This window comes from Lathamus discolor, chromosome 6, assembly GCF_037157495.1.
Source record: "Lathamus discolor isolate bLatDis1 chromosome 6, bLatDis1.hap1, whole genome shotgun sequence".
Taxonomy (NCBI): Eukaryota; Metazoa; Chordata; class Aves; order Psittaciformes; family Psittacidae; genus Lathamus; species Lathamus discolor.
The window spans coordinates 47,058,121-47,077,198 of record NC_088889.1 but is presented as its reverse complement, the minus strand read 5'-3'; the positions used below and the strand labels follow the sequence as shown (position 1 = coordinate 47,077,198).

Here is a 19,078-nt window from a genome sequence, read left to right as displayed (position 1 = left end):
ATTGAATGCGAGATAACTAACTGAAGCTGAGTTGGAACTTAGTTTATTTTAAAAGAGGATTTTCTGGTAGTATTTCTCTTTTTTTCTGCAATGACTTGTCTTCTGCATTTGCTTGCTGAAGTAACTGATGTAACTGAGTAAGGCATGTTTCAAAGCATTTGTATTTTTCCATGTATGTGGAAAAGAAACTGACATCTTCTGTAGGGTCCTTCTGTGACAGCTGAGATAGCAAGTGGGTTTTGTGATACTTTGGTTGAAGACTTGACTAGTTTTATTCTGATGTCATGAAGGTGGTGAACCTGTGTACTTTTTATAAATATGCTGCTTTTTTGATAGGTACAAGTTTACATAATATATAATGTACTTAAAGTACTCAGGAATTTCCATCTGCCTTTTTTCTAAAATAAATATTTGAATACAGCCTTCCAGAAGACATTCTGAAATGATGAAATGCCAACTCCTTAGTGATTAAAACACCCATTCTGAAGAACAGGAAGTTGTTTTTGAGTCACCCTCTTAGTGTAATGTATTGCCTCAGTATCTCTAGTCTGTTTTCTCCTTTATTTCTGTAAGTTAAGAAACTGTCATTAGACTGTGTATGGATGATCAGTATTTGTTTATTCATTAAGCAGTTTCCTGTTCACGTGCTTTTCGAACAATTACAGTATGGCAAAATGCTATAAATTCCAAAGGATTTAGTTTTGGGTTTTTTTTTTTTTTTTTTAATCCTTTTTTTGTAGTTGAGTTAGGAATACTAAACAGATGTTGTTGGTGAATATTCGATGTTTATTTTACAAGACTTACAGACCAAGCTTATGACCAGGATAAACTCTTGATGCATTATTATCACTGAAGAAGTAGTTAGTCCTTAATTCTACCATGAAACACCATTTAGATGATGATGCAAGTGGACATCATATTAGAAGAAATAAATCCAAAGGACTGTGAAGCCCTGTGCTATTCGCTTTGAAGTTCCATAATGAAAGTCTACTCATGTTTGTTACAGCTGCATGAATACTTCTGAGGAAATGAGACAGAGTTCAGACGATTTTTACATTAATTGAAGCAACTTACATTGGAATTTGTTAGAATTTCCCTGCATATAGATCAGTGATCTTAGGGTAGGAAACTTAAGTTGTCTACATAAACTGTCATTAAGTGGACTTCCAAAGAGTCTGGTCTCGTCAACAGACTCTTCTCTTCCTAACAGTTCAATTTCTAGCATTTCCCGTTTGCCTCACTTGATGTAGATCTTACTGTACAGAACTCTGGTGGTGAGGTCTAGAAACACTTAGGCACTAAAACACCATGTGTGTGATTTACTGCCTGCTTGGAGACTGGGCAAATGGGCAAGCATTTGCCTGTCCCATAGAAATGTCATATTTTCCCCCTCTTTTCCAATGAAACAAATGAGTAAGGAGTATGTTATAATTGTTTGTGGATCAGAAAAAGAAAATCCTATCACGCATCTCTACTCTAAAAAGCTGGGGTTCTGAGGTGAAGGAATTCTAGCCTATGCAATTTCTTGAACACAGTAAGCAGTATTTACTGATCATATATACATACAGTTCAGATTTTGAAGGTGTTCCGAATTTGTAACTAGAAAGATTAGAGGTGTAATTATTTGGAAATTTTGTGTTTTAAAGGAGCCAGCTCAGACTAAACTCTCCATTCAGTATCCTCAGCACCTCGATATCCTAGCTCAGATTTCTCTGTAGAAACCATAGACCCAAACAGGCCCCCAGAAGTTACTGGGGTATTGCCCGGAGGTCATATTTATCCTAGAAGGTCAGGATAAATGCAGAAGCTGAACAGCTGGTGCAGAGCATAGTGATGGCCTGATTGATATTCAGTTGATCAATGGCCCAATAATAGAATTAGGTTTAGGTTTTTGGGTTTTATTATTATTAAAGGTAGATTTGAGCAGCTCTGTGTTGCACATTTTGTTTGCAAGATTATCATGGAGGGCCAAAACTTCAGAAAACATAGTGCTGTAAAAATAAGTCCAGTATATTGAATACATCTTCCCTTTGTTTCAGATTATTCTCTGTTAAAGTTTAAAACTCATAAAATATAATAGCTATCGAAAAGTATGTGCTTTTTGTTCAATTTATGTCAGGATAAGCAACTTCTCTCTATTGCCTTCTCTTTTTCCCCATGTATAAGTTTTGGTGTTTGGTAACTTTTTGGGTTCCAGGTACTTCTATGTTTAAGTTGCTATCAATAGAATGTGACTAAAACCTGCTGTCGTACCTGCACACCCCTAATGTTCTTCATTGTATTTGTACATTCTTTGCTCCAGCAGATGTGGTGTATAAATGGTTGTAGGCATTTGTCCACTGTTTCACAGTATTATGTTGTTTTCACACAGTTGATGTCTATGATTCTGTAATGAATTCAGTTTCTGCTGCCTTAGAGCATTTTAAGCCCTTTATTCACCTCTTGTCCATCTTAATTATTCACCCGTCTTTATTTTTCTGGTTTTGATTTTTCAGCTTTTCTGTTTTGTTTCCGCAGTAATTCTCTTACCTGTTTACATACCATGCTTGATGTGATTACAGGACACGGAGTTGCTTCCTCCTTGCAGTCGATATTGTTTTAACTAAATTCGTTCTCGCAATCTATTACTTTGCGATAGATGTTAATTTCATGCTTTAACTGGAGCATTTTTTTAGTGTTGCAGTACCTTATGATAAAGAAAGTGTTATAAAAAATTCTGTGCTTTTGGATCCAGATTTTTTTTTCCTGGTATACTGATATCTTTTTAGTTAATCTTATCTTTATGTGAGCCATATTGCCAACATACTTTAAAATCATGAAGCAGACTGATACCATATCTGGAAGTTAGCTAAGGAAGAATGTTCTCAGATTTGCAGTGGCTCTGTCTTTGCGATAATGCTAAAATACTTGTCTAAAATCAGATAAAATATTAATTGTAATTAATTTTTCCAGCAGTTGTTTGTAGGCAGGACCAAATGCAGTTATGACTTTATGTGAAGTTATGATACTTTCTAATATTGACTATATCTATGGGTGTCAGAAGAGGATCATGATATCAGTCATGATCAAATGTTCATGTTACTGTCAAAATTTAACAAGATTATCATTAGGAAAAAGACGATGAAAAACTGCATTAAAATAAAAATCTAGATTAAAAACTAATGAGATAAATTCATGTGCAGAATAAATGAAAATTATCACCATAAATTGGTAAATTATACTTTAACTAAAAAAAAAAAAAAAAAAGGTTAAGAATGGAGTGCAAACCTGCCACCCAGTGGAAGTGGCTAATTTTACATTTTCAAAAAGTCAGAGATCTATTTTCTTGTTACAGGAATGTGCAATATATTTACTAATTATGGAAATTGTTCCCAGTTTTCTTGTTTTAATCGTAATTATATTTATCTATAGTAGAGAATAATATTTCAAACCAGCAATACAGAAAAGGACACACTACTACTACATGTGTGGCCCTCACCAGCGCTGGATAGAGGGGAAGGATCACCTACCTCAGCCTGCTGGCAAGAGGGCTCCTAACATAGCCCAGGACACTGTTTGCTGCCTTTGCTGCAAGGACGCATTGCTGGCTCGTGTTCAACTTGGTGACCCCCAGTGCCTTTTCTGCAAACCTGCTTTCCAGCCAGTTACTCCCCAGCATGTCCTGGTGCAGGGGTTTTTCCTCCCGTGGTGCTGGACTTTGCACTTCCGCTTGATGAACTTCATAAGATTCTTGTCAGCCCATTTCTCCAGCCTTTTGAAGTCCTTACAAATGGCAGCAAAACCCTCCAGCTTATCAGCCATTCTTTCCAGTTTTGTATCTTCAGGTATCTTGCTGAGGGTGCAGACACTCTGCAACTCTACATTCTACACGTTTTCATAAATGAACTGGAAAAGCGAGACTTGAGAAGGGGAAGTTTGCAGGTTTTTTTAAGATTGAGGGACTATGCAATAAAATAGAAAAGGAAATCCAAAATCTAGAGGAGAAAAAAAATACTAAATACGTATAGAGAATAATGAACTCAGAGCTCTGTACTCTGTATTGATCAAAAAGCAACTGAAGTGATAGGAAGTAGTAGGAAAGAAATAGATAAAATTTTCTAGATCGTCATAATGCCATGTTATAGATGTCCACATTTTGAATTTCATATGAAACTGTGGTTTTGTCAGCTCATAGAGGCTACACAAGAACTATAAAATGTTCAGGGAAGGATGGCAACTTCAATCAACAACATGGAGCATGTTCCTTATAAGGAAGCCTGTGTAGACTAATATCCTTTCAAGAGGAAAAGAATCAGTCAAGGAAACATATGATAGAGTTCTCTAAAATTTTAAGACACAGTGAATGGGTAAATGGTGAACAGTTCTTTACTGTTTCTTCCAGCACTGGAACTGGAGACGTCAAATGAACATAACAGGTGCAGATGCAAAAGAAATAAAGGGGCCTGTACTTAATCTGCAATTAATTCTTTGCTGCAGGACATTGTCTGCTTGCAGAAGTTTTAAAATCAGCAGTGCACATTCATGGAAGAGGAATCCATTTGCAGACTATTAAATATGCAAACAAATTCTGGTTAGGAAGTTCCCAAATTGCAAATCAGGTTGCTGTAAGAGTGTACTACTACCTTTTTTGCAGGCTTTTAATATTTTACATGTCTGCCTTTTGGCTACTGAGTCAGGATACTAGGCAAAATACACTACTGGGTTTTCTCTACAGAGATTTTGTTTGCTATGAAGCAGAGTTTTTATTTCACAGTTGCTATGCACTGTTTCACTGTGCACTGTGGCAGGTCCCAATTCACCTCTTCAGGAGCCTGAAGAAAGAGGAAGAAAAATAGCCTTTGCATTGTGTTCCCAAACCTATGTAGATTAGGGATATATGATATGAGTGAGCCTGAAGTAAGATGGTTTTGCTTAATTCACTGCATTTTGGAATGTTTTCTGGAAAGTTTCTGGTAAGAATTTCAGCTCCTTTTTAGAATCATAGAATTGCTCAGGTTGGAAAAGATCTCCAAGATCAAGTACAGCCATTAACCTGGCATTGCTACGTCCATTGCTAAACCATTCCTGAAGCATCACATATACACGTCTTTTAAATACCTCCAGAGATGGTGACACAACCACTTAAATTTTATTAATCTGCTTCTTTATATCGTACAACACTATAATTGAGATGTGATTTCTTTTTCATTATGATATCGTGCACACAAAAATAAATGTTTGCTTGAGAGGAATTAAAAGTACTTTGCTGGATGTCAGCTTTTATCCAATAGAGAGTTTCTTCTAGTTAAAAAAGAAACACTGGTAGAATGAAACAGAAGAAGCCTGTGCTGTAGAATGTCAGATTATTGCATAGTAGACAGTCTATAGATATGTTACAGTATATCAATTTATGTCGTAACAGTGATTTAAGTAATTAATTAGATCTATTCATTCTTATAATCTAGTAATTTACAAGAATATTTTAAAGGAATAAGTAAACCATTAAAGAATTGCTACCCTCTATCTTACCTCTGCTTTAGAACAAGGATTAAACAAAGTCGTTTCTGGAACGTATTTTGGAGCTTTCAGCTGGGAGAAGGAATGAAAAATGCATGCCAACTTAAATTAAAATCATGGTATGTTGCAGAACGTCTGTCACAAAAATGACATACACTTAATTTAAAAAAAAAACAACTTTAACTTTTTATGCTGTATTAGGCTTCATCCTTGGGGGTTCTTCCACCATTCTCTGACTGCACAGACATTTATGCTAAGATAAGAAAATAAGCAACGGGGGCTGATAATAGATAGACATGGTGAAAAATCTGCTTGTGATATCAGTGCAGGTCTACATCAGCGTATGTGAAGTATGAGTCTCTTACCCAAATCCCAAAGAATGTTAAGCACTGAGCAATCCCGTGGAGAAGGTAAATCTTTTGTTAAGAGAGATCTGTATCCGTCTGTTAACCAAACTAAGAACTGATTGTTAGCAGCATTTTCAAAGTCTCTTGTGTACTTCAGTTATCATGTGACCTGAAACACTTAAACTTCAAGTCAAGATGTTCATAAGGTTCACGCCCTGCAAACTGAGTGAGTGCTTAACCAGCTGAGGGACCTGTTAACAAAACAACTTCACATTCACCTGTTAAGTCAGGTGAACGGATAAGCAGAGCCTGTGTCTGGAGGGAATATCAACCAGTCAAAGGAATTAACACCAGGAAATCTAAAACTCTGTAGACCTAATTGGTTTTGATTCCAGGAGAGCAGCCAATTTTCCCGTGCTGGAAAGCTCCAAGTAAAGGCCTGTTAGAGAAGAGGAGTTAAGATAGATACTATGAGTAGTTGGAATCACCCAAGTTTTTATTTTGTGCCTTATAAAATATCAATGCCTTTTCCTTTTAATTTTGTTTATCAGTTCAGCTGCTTGCATACAGCTTCACCCGAGTTTAAAATCAATAGCTTTATATTGACAGCTTCCATGTCATACAGATTTCAGAGTGAAGGCCAGATTATCTTTCCTCTTTTCTCCGTGTTCTCCCAAGAGAAAAAAGAAGGAAAACAAGAAAAAAACACCAAAGCACTGGAATATTTTACTTATCTGGTGCTTTGATCCATGTTTTGATGTTCTTGTGTTGTTCCATTGGTTCCAGTGTTCCAGGGACCATAAAAACCCTCTAGTGTTAGAGAACATTCACAGTAAAATTTAAAGACTTTGGACTAATGTCAGTAGTTGTTTGTTTTTTTTTAAAGTTAGCATCTGATTCCTTTCTTAGTCGAGGAAGCAGACGCCAAGCCAGGGAACTGGAAATACACTTTTGGATGAATTTTGATTTAGAAGCAGATAGAAGTGTGACTTTGACGGTCTAAGGATGAAGTCCAGTTGCTTGTTTAAGAGGGCTGTATCTTCTGGGCCAGTGTCTTACAGAAGAGAAGTTTCTCTTAAATCATTACACAGGTGTAATGAAAGGTCTTATCTTTCTTCATTTGGCCATGTGTAGCCATGGTATGGATTGAGGGAAACCATAGTATGAGACCCAGGTTCTAGAGTTTCATTTGATAAATCTACACCTTAACATTACAGCCATCACTAAACCTGTGTAATCAATGCCTAGCCTCCTTATTTTTTCATTGCTGATTTAAATTTCTTTGGTTTTAAGTTTCATGCTTTCAATTTTATTATACTTTCGGATTTCATTATATTGTCGCTAAATAGAAGAGCTGTTTAGTACCACGTGAAGGTACTTAAACTCTGTAATTAATATTCATTTGATAGAATGAAGACAAATAATTATTTGTATCTCTTGCTGTTGGGTACTTTTCCAGGTCTTCATTTGTATTTGTGATTGCTTTCTTATCCAATTTGACTGTGATAGTGATTGTATGTCTACAGTTGACTCTAAATCATTGTATTTAATGCATGTTTTTTTAGAATTCAGGGGTTGGGTGCGTGTGCATGTGTATGTGCATGCATGTCTTAATATCCTCTCAGCTCTACCTTTACCTGCAAACCTAAGCAAAACTGAAATTTCCTCTTGTTATTTGAGTCTGGTGTGTCTTCCCTGCACTTTCGCCTCCCAGTTTGGAAGACCTATTTGTTTCATCCTCTTCTTTCAGAAGCACCATGGAAAATGTGGTCATGGGGCCTTAGAAAAAAATGCTGATTACTGTGTTCAGATGTTCTTTTCCATTGCTATTGTTAAAGGTCTTTTATTTGAGAGCCTACATCTACATTCTGGTCCCAGTGGTGTTGTGTGAAATACGCTGTGCTGAAGATGGCACATTGTTTTCTGACTCTAATGGAATGTACATTTTTTTGTTTATTTTTACAGAGTACCAAGCAGCCATTTTGCATTTGAAGAGGGAACACAAAGAAGAAATTGAAACACTAAAGGTATACTTTTATAGTATTTTTTTTTTCTTTCCCTGACTATAGTGCATTTTATGGGTTTAAGTAATGCAAATTACTTAAATTTCCATTAATATATACTTTTCATGAAATGTTAAGAACTTGCTTCTTTCTAAAATTTGTTTTGACTGCCAACTTAGTTAAAATTAATCTAGTTAAAATCCATAGATGCACTCATATATGATGGCAAAAAGCAGTTTTACATGTTTCCCCTTTGTATTTTTCATTATTTTTGTACTATTAAATTCTTCCCTGTAACTCAGCAGTGTGGTACTTTTACATTTGATTATTATATTAAGGCTCTGACATTTAACTACTGACTTTCTCAGTGAAACATGCTTCTGTAGAAGCAGTTTTCTGTCATTTGGACTTAAAAATAGGCATGGTAATTCCATTTGTAAGAATCTCTGAAATTCTGTGTTGAACACTCCTTACTGATGTCTGTTTTTGTAAGTGTAAACTTGATCAGCTGTCTAATTGTCAGAATCAGAAATAGCAGACTTTAATGTTAGAAGTCACTGCCTCTTGGCATGATTGACTCTGCCAAGCAAAGTGAAATGTTTCAGGGAAGTGCTTTTATCATAATAGCAGGACCTTAAATAGCAGTGTAACTGGTGAGTGAATCTCTTGAGCAGTCTTAGTTTAAAGAAAAATTAACAGCATCTTCCTTTTCTTGAGTACAGCTGCACTGTGTTCTAATGCAGGTCCATGTGCTAAATCCTTGGTATACAAGTCATCACGTACAAAACATTCTGTATTTTCTTTGTCATCATTAAGGCAAATAGAATGGAAAAAAAAGAAAATTTACTAACACAGGGAGTCTGATAGTCCAGTATACACTGACCATGTCATTAGGCAGATCACATACAGCAGTCATCAGACTAGTACAAGTGCAATATTTGTATTACACAGAGTATTTGTGTCTTTGTGTCTGAACAAAAGCCATGACATAATGGACTTAAAACCTAAGAAGTTGAAAAAGCTCAGTGAGATATTTGAGTGGACAGGAGTGAAATGATGGTAGCAGCTTGTGGAGTGGACAGTGCAGGCAACAAGTCTCCTGTGTGTGCAGCATCTCTTAAAATTCATCATAGAGAAATGTAAGCTAGCACTAAAGTAAATACAATGGTAATTTACAATAAATTTTATTAATAACTCTTACAAACAATAGTGTAGCTGTCCACCACAAGAACAGTAGGTGAAGGCAATTATTAATTTTGAGAGGGTATTTCAGGGAACACATAGTCTCAGTTTTCTTAGAGATAAAAATGTGTTTGTGCATCTCCAGCAGCCCTGGAATCAGTAGAGACAAAGGAGTCAGGTACTGGCAGGCATCCATGAAGAACTGCACATCTCTCTAATTTACTCTTTCATTAAAAGAATGTTCATCTTGCACATTTTGTTTTGTTCATAAGAGTACATCTGAAAGGCACTGGAGGAGAAGTAGGTTCATTTATTTGCCGCTTGTAACTTTGAATGATATAAACATTCACATTTAAATCAGGTTGGGTTTTTTTTTTATTTGCATTATTTGAGTTTTCCTCAAATATCATCGTGTCTGAAAAATTAATTGTGTTTATATGTTATCTTGTTTAATAGTAAGGAAATTGTGGGTTGTTTCCAGGAAAGTGAAATGGTAATGTAACTTTCAGCACCATAAACTCTCACCATTCTATACATGTATGTAAATATAATTAGAAATGAGTTAAAATGCAAATGTTTGCTGTCAAGAATTAGTAGAAGACTTATGCACTCCTAGCAGCAGATCATATGTCATGCATATGTCATGCAGATCATATTTTCTCATAGTGGTGATTATTTTCATGTTCGGTACTGTTTTGCCTTACACAGTGTAATTCCTAAAGCAAACCAGAAAAGGTGATGTGAATGTTTTGAAGGCCTTTTAGGTAAAGTGAAGTGTAAAGTCTGCATCATAATGATCAGCAAAACAATTTATTCTGAAAATAATACTTATGTTTATTGTATGCAAGACATAATTCAAACAAGTTTTTTTTTATTTCCATTTTGGAGTTACTCATAAGTTACTAGAGATCATGTAGAGAGTTCTGTTTGTAAGACTGATGATTCCTGAGATATAATGTGATTTTTCATTTTACAATATTGAACGCTATAAAAACTTCCTATACCAAAGGCCAGTTGAAGCAAGTATCCTGTCTCCAGCAGTGACTAGCAGTGGGTGCTTAGAAAATGCTTAGAGAATACCTGTAAGAAATACAGAGTGTACGGGTAATGCCTTCTTCCTGTATACTGTTTTTTTGTTTTGATTTTGACGGTTGTTTTTTTTTCGGCATGTTTAAGTGTCATTATTGTCTCTTCCGTGTTCCTACTACTATCACTGCCTCCATGGCTCTTCCTTAGCAGCGTGCTACTTGATTTTGGACCTCAGCCCAGCCTGGTGTCAGGCATCAGGTTCATAAAGGATGCATAGTGACTAAATTACTGGGAAAACCTGCCCTAGTATACCATTTGCAGCAATTAGTTTGTCCAGGGATGACAAGGGCAACAAGAAAAGCTTCTATAGGTTCATTAATGTACATAATTCAACTGAATCATCCACATGTAGATAATGTTTAGAAAGGGTGATACTTCAGTTTTACCCATTTATTTTTAACTACATTTACTAGGTGTTGTGTTCAAAACATTTATTCAATTTTTCACGTGTTGTAATTTACAAAACGCTGAGTTATATATCTTGGAGACATGAAAACTATTTCCATTCTCCACTGCTGATTTTTTTACTTTTCCTGCTCCTGCCGCTAGATGTCAGCTAAGTCTTGCAGAAGTTCCAAAAGCATGTCACAGCTTCTCCGTATGAGTGCAAATGTTCTATTTCCTTCTAAACTGTGAGAGGATGTGTGGAGGTAGCATCCTGCCCACTGTCTGTGGATCTGGCACAGTCTTAGTTTTAGGTCGGAAAAAAGCTAGCACGATAGATAAGTATATATTGAGCAACAATAATACGTACTGAGCAGCAATAGTATCTGTTGAGCAACAATAGATTTTCCCTACAGAACCGATTCTACGCTATCTATAACCAGTGAAGTAGACAACAATGACTTAACATTAAATCAAAGTATTGTAAATAGACCACTAACTTCTGAGTGGAAAGAATTAACTTGAAAGCAATATTCTGATTGCAGTACTTAGTAGGTAATCCAACAAATAGACGCAAAAGGGTGCAGCATACTTCTTTTTTTTTTTTCTTTTCCCCCGTACATTCATTTGATAAAATGAGTAACAAGGTTATGTTTTCCCCTAACTTTTCGTTCTTCCCTTTAGCACAAGGTGCCAAATATCCCTTCATCTCCAGCTACATGGAAGTTTAATATTGCTTTTGGAAAATGGAATCAAAGTCCTAAGCTGTCCTATAACTCTGTGCCCGGTGCATGGATCTTTCTCTTTCATACAGGTTATTTGGCTTCCACCAACTCACTACATCTTTTACATGTTCCCAAACTGAGAATAATGGTGTATTTAGCCATTGCTACTTTATAGTAATATTATTGTATATTATGCACATTGTATAATATATGCTATCAGAAATCATAATATATAATAGGTAACAATAAACTATAAACAATAAGTATTATAAGCAAATAATATTTCTGCACCTCTCAAAGTAGCTCATTGCAAATTTTAGAAATACCCGTAACTGCATCTAACATATGAACACAATATCTTATGAACATATTATCAAAACTTAAGAAATAGTGAAGAGTAACTGCCCATGACATTATGAAAGAATAAGCCTCATTTAGGAAGGAATGTTGGGTGTTCTGTGACCTTTGTGATCTCCCTAGTAATGATTGAATTTTTTGCATTTTTGCAAAGGTTTCAAGAGCTGAAATGTAGAAGTGGTTAGAAAGCAATTTAGTTTTCACTGAAATTGCTTACCTTTGAAAACAATTTCATATAATAAATTTACCTTAAAGACTAGTGCCTCAAAGTGCCACAGAAGAAGGCTGAAAAAATGTGCAATAAAAAGTAATGTGAAAGGGAAAGACCTCTTTGGCTAGTTTGGGTCAGGTGTCCTGTCTCTGCCTCCTTCTGGCTTCTCTTACCTCTCCTCACTGGCAGAGCATGAGAGACTGAAAAGTTAACAGCATTGTTCTCAGACTAAAGCCAAAACACAGCTCTCTACCAGCTACTAAGAAGGAGACAAATAACTGTTAGAGCTGAACCCAGGATGCTGTTACATGCCAATGCTTCTCAAAACCCCTTTTTTATAGAAGTGGGTGGTTTCACTTTTATTTTGACAATTTAAAATGCCTTTTATTTATATGTAAAAGTGAAATTTCATTTCTGCTTCAGAAAGAACATAGTAAATTAGATGCTTCAACACAAAATCAAAACATTTTAAAACATTTGGATTTGGCTAAATCTTCTCTTTTGTAGACAGTCTAATACAGTGAAGTGGAATTTTTTTTTTAACAGACTCAATTGAAAAATTTCTGACCTGGATGAATAGGTAGAGATCTTTAGCATTCCCTTCTGGAAACAAAAAATTTTTAGATTTTTTTTTTCTCCTCTTAGTTTTGTGTATACATACGTGAATAGGGATTCCACAATTTGACAGAAGTCGCTATATTTTGAAATCTACTACTAAAATATGTGGGCCAGTGATGAATACTATTGGTAGCTTTGATATGCCACAGTACTTAACAAAACAACATTTAAGAAGTTGATAATATGCTCACTTCTGGTAATAAAACTTTTTGCTTCAAGATGCTGACGCTATTTTTAACCTTTACACAATGAAAAGCATCTGTCAGGTGGCTAGCTGCTTTGTGTGTTCTTTGCTGGATTTTCATGTCCCAGAATGCACAAATAGAAGAAAATCTGTATCATGTATGCTTCTGTCTGGTGGAGTGGCAGCTCAAAGAAGCAGCCAAGGTCAGGAAGGGTTTATTAGTCAGTCTTTCCTAATGAGCTGTTCAGGCTTTTCAGAATTTCCATGTGGTGTTACTGATGAAGATCTCCCAGCTTGTGGTTAATTATTGATACTACTCTTGTGTAACTTGAAATGTTTCAGTCTTTTGTGTTTAGCTGCTAAATACATGGTTTCACCACTGTGTGTGAACTGTGTGTCTTGATGTATCTTCTTGGCTACTTTGTCCTCATGAAGGAATCCTCCCTGTTCAGTGTGGAGCCTCTTTAAAGTGCAAGACAGTGAAAATAAAGATTGAGAAAAATGCATAAAAATATGAGAAAGAGGAAAATTAAATCCTATGGAATTGTATTAAAATATCAATTTCAGTATTTCTAAGGCTCTCAGACAATGGGAGCAAGATTATCTCTAAAGTATGCATTTCCTGAAATAGAAAAATCCCAGCAGGAGCAAAATCTACCTGTAATGAAAAATTTGTGTTGGCAGTGCTGGAAAACGTGGAGTAGCAGACTAGGGATGATAGCAAAAGACAGAAGAAATAAAACAATAACTTTCTTCAGGGTGCATACAAGCACACAGAGAGCTAACATGAAGCACTTTAATCTCTTTGGAACCAGTTGATGACAATTGCATCTTCATTTAGAAAAAGAGCCTGGAATGATTCTTCATGATGTATGAAAATATTCCCCAGTTCGGTGCTTTATTATGTTTTAAAAACTTGCACATTATAATGCCTATACTCACATCATACTTCATAATTAGATTCTTGATGAAGTTTTAAGTATCTCTGCCATGCTCTGATACTTTAAACAAAATTATTCCTCTTCTCCATTGACTTCCTATTCGCCATGGTTTTGATGCAGTGGCTGCTTTTCATCCTTATTTTGATTGATTTTTTTTTTTTTTTTTTTTACTATATAGCTTGAATATCCAGGAAGGCTCTTCTTCCATTGTGTTGGGTTTGTTTTTCCACTGCTGCTTGCCGTATCTTACATAGTCGTTCTATTATTCTAATCAATACAGTTTCACTGTAAGAACTTGGATTGTTTAGACTTCATGGCAGCTGCAGAATGCTGTTAATTCCACAGGTTGATCCAGGGATTCTCCTGTTTATTTAAGAAGTTACTACAGACCATATTCTGCATATTGAATACAGTGAAAATCTTACCTGTCTTTCAGCACATGAACACAGACATGGTATTATGCAGTTAAAAATGTGCATAGAGATCACCAAGAAAATTTATAGCCTTGAAAATTCATCAAGACTGAGCTCCTGCTCAAATTTAGACACTCTACACACTCTGCTTAATTAGGGCTAAAATGAAGCTCTTCTAAAACATGTGTTGTAAACCCCTGCTTTTATCATAGTTTATGAAAGTAAATTTATCCTGTCACCTTGAGTAAATATGTTATGCACTCAGGAAAATAAAGTGGAATACATACGGTGAACATGATAACATTATTTTGACAGATTTGGAAGACCTCTGTAACATGTGAAACAGTTGTCTGAAAGAGAAATTAAGTGACATGTGATCAAGGAAGTAAAAAAGGCACTAAAAATTAAGTACTGTCAATGTTATTTTGCCATTATCTGCTTTTTGAAATTTACTACACCAGGCATTTATTTGAATCTAGTAATTGTAAGACATTTCTTTGAATGAAACATACAAGTCAGTAAAGACTTCATATTTTTGCAGTTTCTGACTTTGCAAATTTAGTGCTTATTGGACCTATTACATCTTCTGGTGATGACCAGATTTTTAATGTACTATTTGCACAATTCCACGGAAGATACCAAACCCACCTAAATTGTTGTAAAATAACAGTGGGGCAAAACTAAGATCCACTGATCAATGGGTGCCCTAAGTTACTCTTAGTTAGGTTGGAATCATACTTCCAAAGATGCTTTGAGAGCTAAGAGCCTATCTTCTGACACATTTTTTGATGATGAGTCAACGTGAAAGAAAAGCCACTGGAATTTGAAGCAGACTACAAGAGCTGGAAAGATGTATGGATATATGAGAGGTACGGCGTTAGGTAGAAAATAGAGACTGGCAAGCTGGAGGGAGAAAGAAGTAGTCTAGAAGTTAATACAGAAGACTATAGGAGATTGCAGAAACTTGGATCTGGGCATCATAATACAAGGGTTTTTAGAAGTGCACAATTCTGCCCGGAATAACAGCCTAGAATTAATGTAGTTTATTTAGTACTTGATTGTATTTTTGTTAGTCAGTGAGTAGTACTCTCCCCTGTTTATGGATCAAAATGTAACCTGAATATAGATAGTTTTATTACATACTTTCCAGTGTCACAAGTTTCAATTTTTCAGGATGTTTTGTATGTATAAATTTGATTTTATAATATGTATTCAGTTTGGCATGTGTTATGATTATTATTATTATGCACAGAGATCTAAGATACAAAAAAATTAGTGGGATACTTCATGTTCATATCACTGTTCTTTTTTAACTTACTTTGCAGCTGTAAACGGCATCCCAGAATCTTAAGGTAATTGCTTAGAAAATAAGATGTATCATTGGTTACCACTTGGGAAACACTGACTAAAATGACTTTCGACTCATCTTACAGAAACTTTGCAGTTTGAGTAGGTATAGAACCTGCTTTTCCAGGTCAGCATTATCATGCCTTTGTTAAAATACTCTTGTGCCTCTTCCTGAGGGTCCATGCTTTGTTCATTATGTACCTTTAAACTTCAGCATACTTAATGCAGAAGTCTTATAAGCTTGCAACTTTTTCATAATAGTTCCTAATTATTTTCTGGAATAACTTTGATCATATTTACTAAATGAGATACTGATTCTGTCAAAATTATCTGCATAGCTGCGCTACAAGGAAACACTGATGGAGATGGAGAAAATTAAGGTTGCTCTGGGAACCATACTTGTAGTTTTCTCTTCTGAATAATTGACCAAGGTAGTTTTTTTAACACATCTTTGTGTGTGCAATATTTTCTTTAAATTCTATAATGGTAACACCTGGAATAATGCGATGGTGCATAATTACCATGTAGGATATATTAGCTTAAAGTAGTTACGTGTGTAATCCATAACTGATATTATACTTCAGTTTATCCAGGTAGAATCTCTGGAGTTCATAAGCTGTATCTTAGATAAGCGTAATGGTATCTTTAGCTCTTAAGTGTAGCATAAACATATTTACAGTGTTAAAAAGAAGACTGTTTCTAAACACAACTTGAGTTTTCTTCTAAATATTACCTGATTGGTGAATTTTTAAAGGCTCTCTTTTGGTTTTACCACTAAAGTTTATGATTGTATATGCAGAATTGGAAGCTTCCAAGTTAAACTAAGATAAAAATCATAAAACATAACCATGTGTGTGTAGGAAATCCTCATATGCTTTGCCTTGACAAAGATATCTACAGCTTAAATCTTCTGTTTAATTACTGTAGTTGAGCCAAGTGTTTTATTGTCAATGCAAAAAGATCTTTAATTTTGTCAGAAAAAGACTAGATTTTCTTCTTTTTCCTTCTCTAGAAAGTATGTTAACTTACTGAAAACTTCTGTTTTCGGAATGTGAAACTAACCTCTGCCTTCATTTTCTTTGCTATAAAGAAAAAGGTGATATTTTTTGTAGTATAATATATTCCATGTTGAAGGAAGGACTGTTTCACCAAGCCATCAGTTGTTTTGTGTTGAGGTCCCTCTCTGTAACACATGAGGAGTGTGATAATTGTAAGCATCAGAGAATTACCTGTCATCTCTTAAAGAACATAGTCATCTAGCAGGTGACTATGTAAAGTCTATTTTACTTAAAGTAAAATAGAATCTTCGTTGTTATTTTTCTATCTGGTGTCAGAAAGGTCCCAGAAAATTAATTTCCACTGATAGCTAGGAAGTCAGTGGTTTGCTACACCTAAAAATCTTTTAGGTGTTTTCATTGCATGTGTGAACTCTGTATTGGTGGAGAGGCTAGTCATCTCCTCAGTCTAGGTATTCTCAGAAGTTTTAGACAAAAATTGTGCTCATGCACCATGAAAATCTTCTACAAGTGAGGAGTTACATTATTCTTATAGCAAACTCATAGCACTGTTTGGCTGAATATTTCCTATTGAAAAGTAGTATTCATTGTTGCCTAATATCCTTCTATAGATGTATAACTTTTTCTCTTCTTTTCTTCTTCTTTTCCCTGTGCTTTACTCTACACTGGTTTTTGCTTTGACTTTTGCTTCAACCAAGTAATTGGTTGCAACTTAGCAGAATGTGATTTATATCATTACTTTCCTATATAGTTACAAAGCTTTTTTATAATGGCTTAATCTTGGAGTCTGGTTGCCAAATAAATTAGTTCTTCATACTGTGAAGCAATGTTGACAGTAAACTCTCCTTTCCTCTCCACCCTGTCCCCAAAAGAAAAGGAAGAAAAGAGAAGGAAAACAAGGTTGCATTACAATTCTGGCAACATCAGCCACACTAATAAAATCAAATTCAATGTTGTTTTACGACTTTGAATTTATGTGACTGCACAGGATCAAAGGATTTGTATCCCACTGGATTGCAAGGTCTATAGTTCATGGCAAAAAAACTCATCAAAAAGAACATTTTAGTAGTAAGGCTTTTCATTTTAATCAGCCACAGTAATAAAAAAGCTGTTAGGTGTCCAAAAACATTCTCCCAAGATCAGAGACAACTTGCTCTCTACTACAATCAGTTTTCTTATTGGATCCATACTGCCTCTGTAGTTTTTGTCACTGAAACTTTATTTTCAACTTGTTTTCAGGCATTTTTTCATTGTTTTCACATTTTACATACCAAATCATTATATATATCAGTAAAAGTAATGATTCTTATAATTTCCCAGGCAAATGAGAAATACTGTAACTTCTTTGAAGTTAATTTTCATCAAATCTGTTAATTAAAATAGAGTGTTAAATGCCTGCCTATATTTTTGTATGTTGTATTTTAAAATATTTGAATAGCAATTATTTTTTTTTCTCATTGGACATAGTAATTCGAATACCACCACATAATGTAGGTGTTAGTACCTTTATACGTATATAGACATAGTATCCTAGGTAACCTTAAGATTAGGGTAGCAGCTGCAAGTGAGAAACAGAATAGGAAAGTAACTACAATGTTTGTGATGGGAAAGGCTGTTGTTATCATGTTTGTATTCTGCATGTCAGTTGTTCATAGTCCTAGCTCAACAGAAATTTTAAATGAAATTTCAACATATGATGTGTTTTCATTCTTTAATTAGCTTGGCCTCAGAGAAGTTGTATGCGATACATCATTTACATTTATTGACATGTTGCATGTTGAATTGTCTCATTCCGTTCTGCAGAATTTAAATGTTTAACGGAGTTTAACAATATGTAGAGGTATTACCAACTAAATTGTCCATGAAAGTATCAGTATTACTTGAAATTTACAAGGTCTCAATTTTGCTGCCTACGCATTTTTTACAAACTGTGTCAGATTTATTTTTCCTAGCATGGCTAGCTTTCATTTAGGAAGAATCAACTCACATTCACTTTATGCAAGGGTTGCTCCCTTTCTGCATGGTATGGCACTTATTGGATGTTACATAGAATCATAGAATGGTTAGGTTTGGAAAGGACCTTTAGATCATCTAGTTCCAATCCCCTTGCCTGGGGCAGGGGCACCTCACACTAGACCATGTCACCCAAGGCTATGTCGCACCTGGCCTTGAACACTGCCAGGCATGGAGCATTTACCACTTCCTTGGGCAGTCTGTTCCAGATCCTCACCACCCTAACAGTAACAAATGTTTCCCTTATATCTAACCTGAACTTCCTCTACTTTCGTTTGAGCCCATTATCCCTTGTCCTATTTCTACTGTCCCTGACGAAGAGTCCCTCTTCAGCATCCTTGTAGGCCCCCTTCAGATACTGGAAGGCTGCCATGAGGTCACCATGCAGCCTTCTCTTCTCCTTACTTGAAGTGTTCTAGTGGGTATGGTATTCCCGTCTCACTGCTACCTGAGATACATACAGGTTTATGCTGGTGGTTTTTTTTCAGTTAATTTGTTTTCATGGTTTTATTCTTTTCAAAAACATTCATTCAAATGAACAGAAACTTTAGTATTAGTTGGAATTTTGTTACCTACCAAAAATATAAAATCTACATAAAATGCTAAATTATCTACTTAATATTTACGTATTTATAGCCTGAAATGTACCTCTTTAAGCACATGTTGTTAACACTTGACTTAATTAAGTAATATTCAGTCTAGTATTTTAGAGGTGCTATAATTATGTCAAGGGATAACATTGCTTAGCAGAT

The 19,078-nt window shown here is 35.3% G+C and overlaps 1 protein-coding gene across 1 annotated transcript in view; it reads left to right on the top strand.

Moving 5' to 3' along the window:
- Positions 1 to 19,078, top strand: part of FMN1 (formin 1) — a 134,670-nt gene that overhangs the window by 15,166 nt on the left and 100,426 nt on the right. The window contains exon 3 of the mRNA XM_065686635.1: positions 7,809 to 7,870. Coding sequence (XP_065542707.1) covers positions 7,809 to 7,870 — 62 coding nt within the window. The remainder of the gene's footprint in view (positions 1 to 7,808; positions 7,871 to 19,078) is intronic.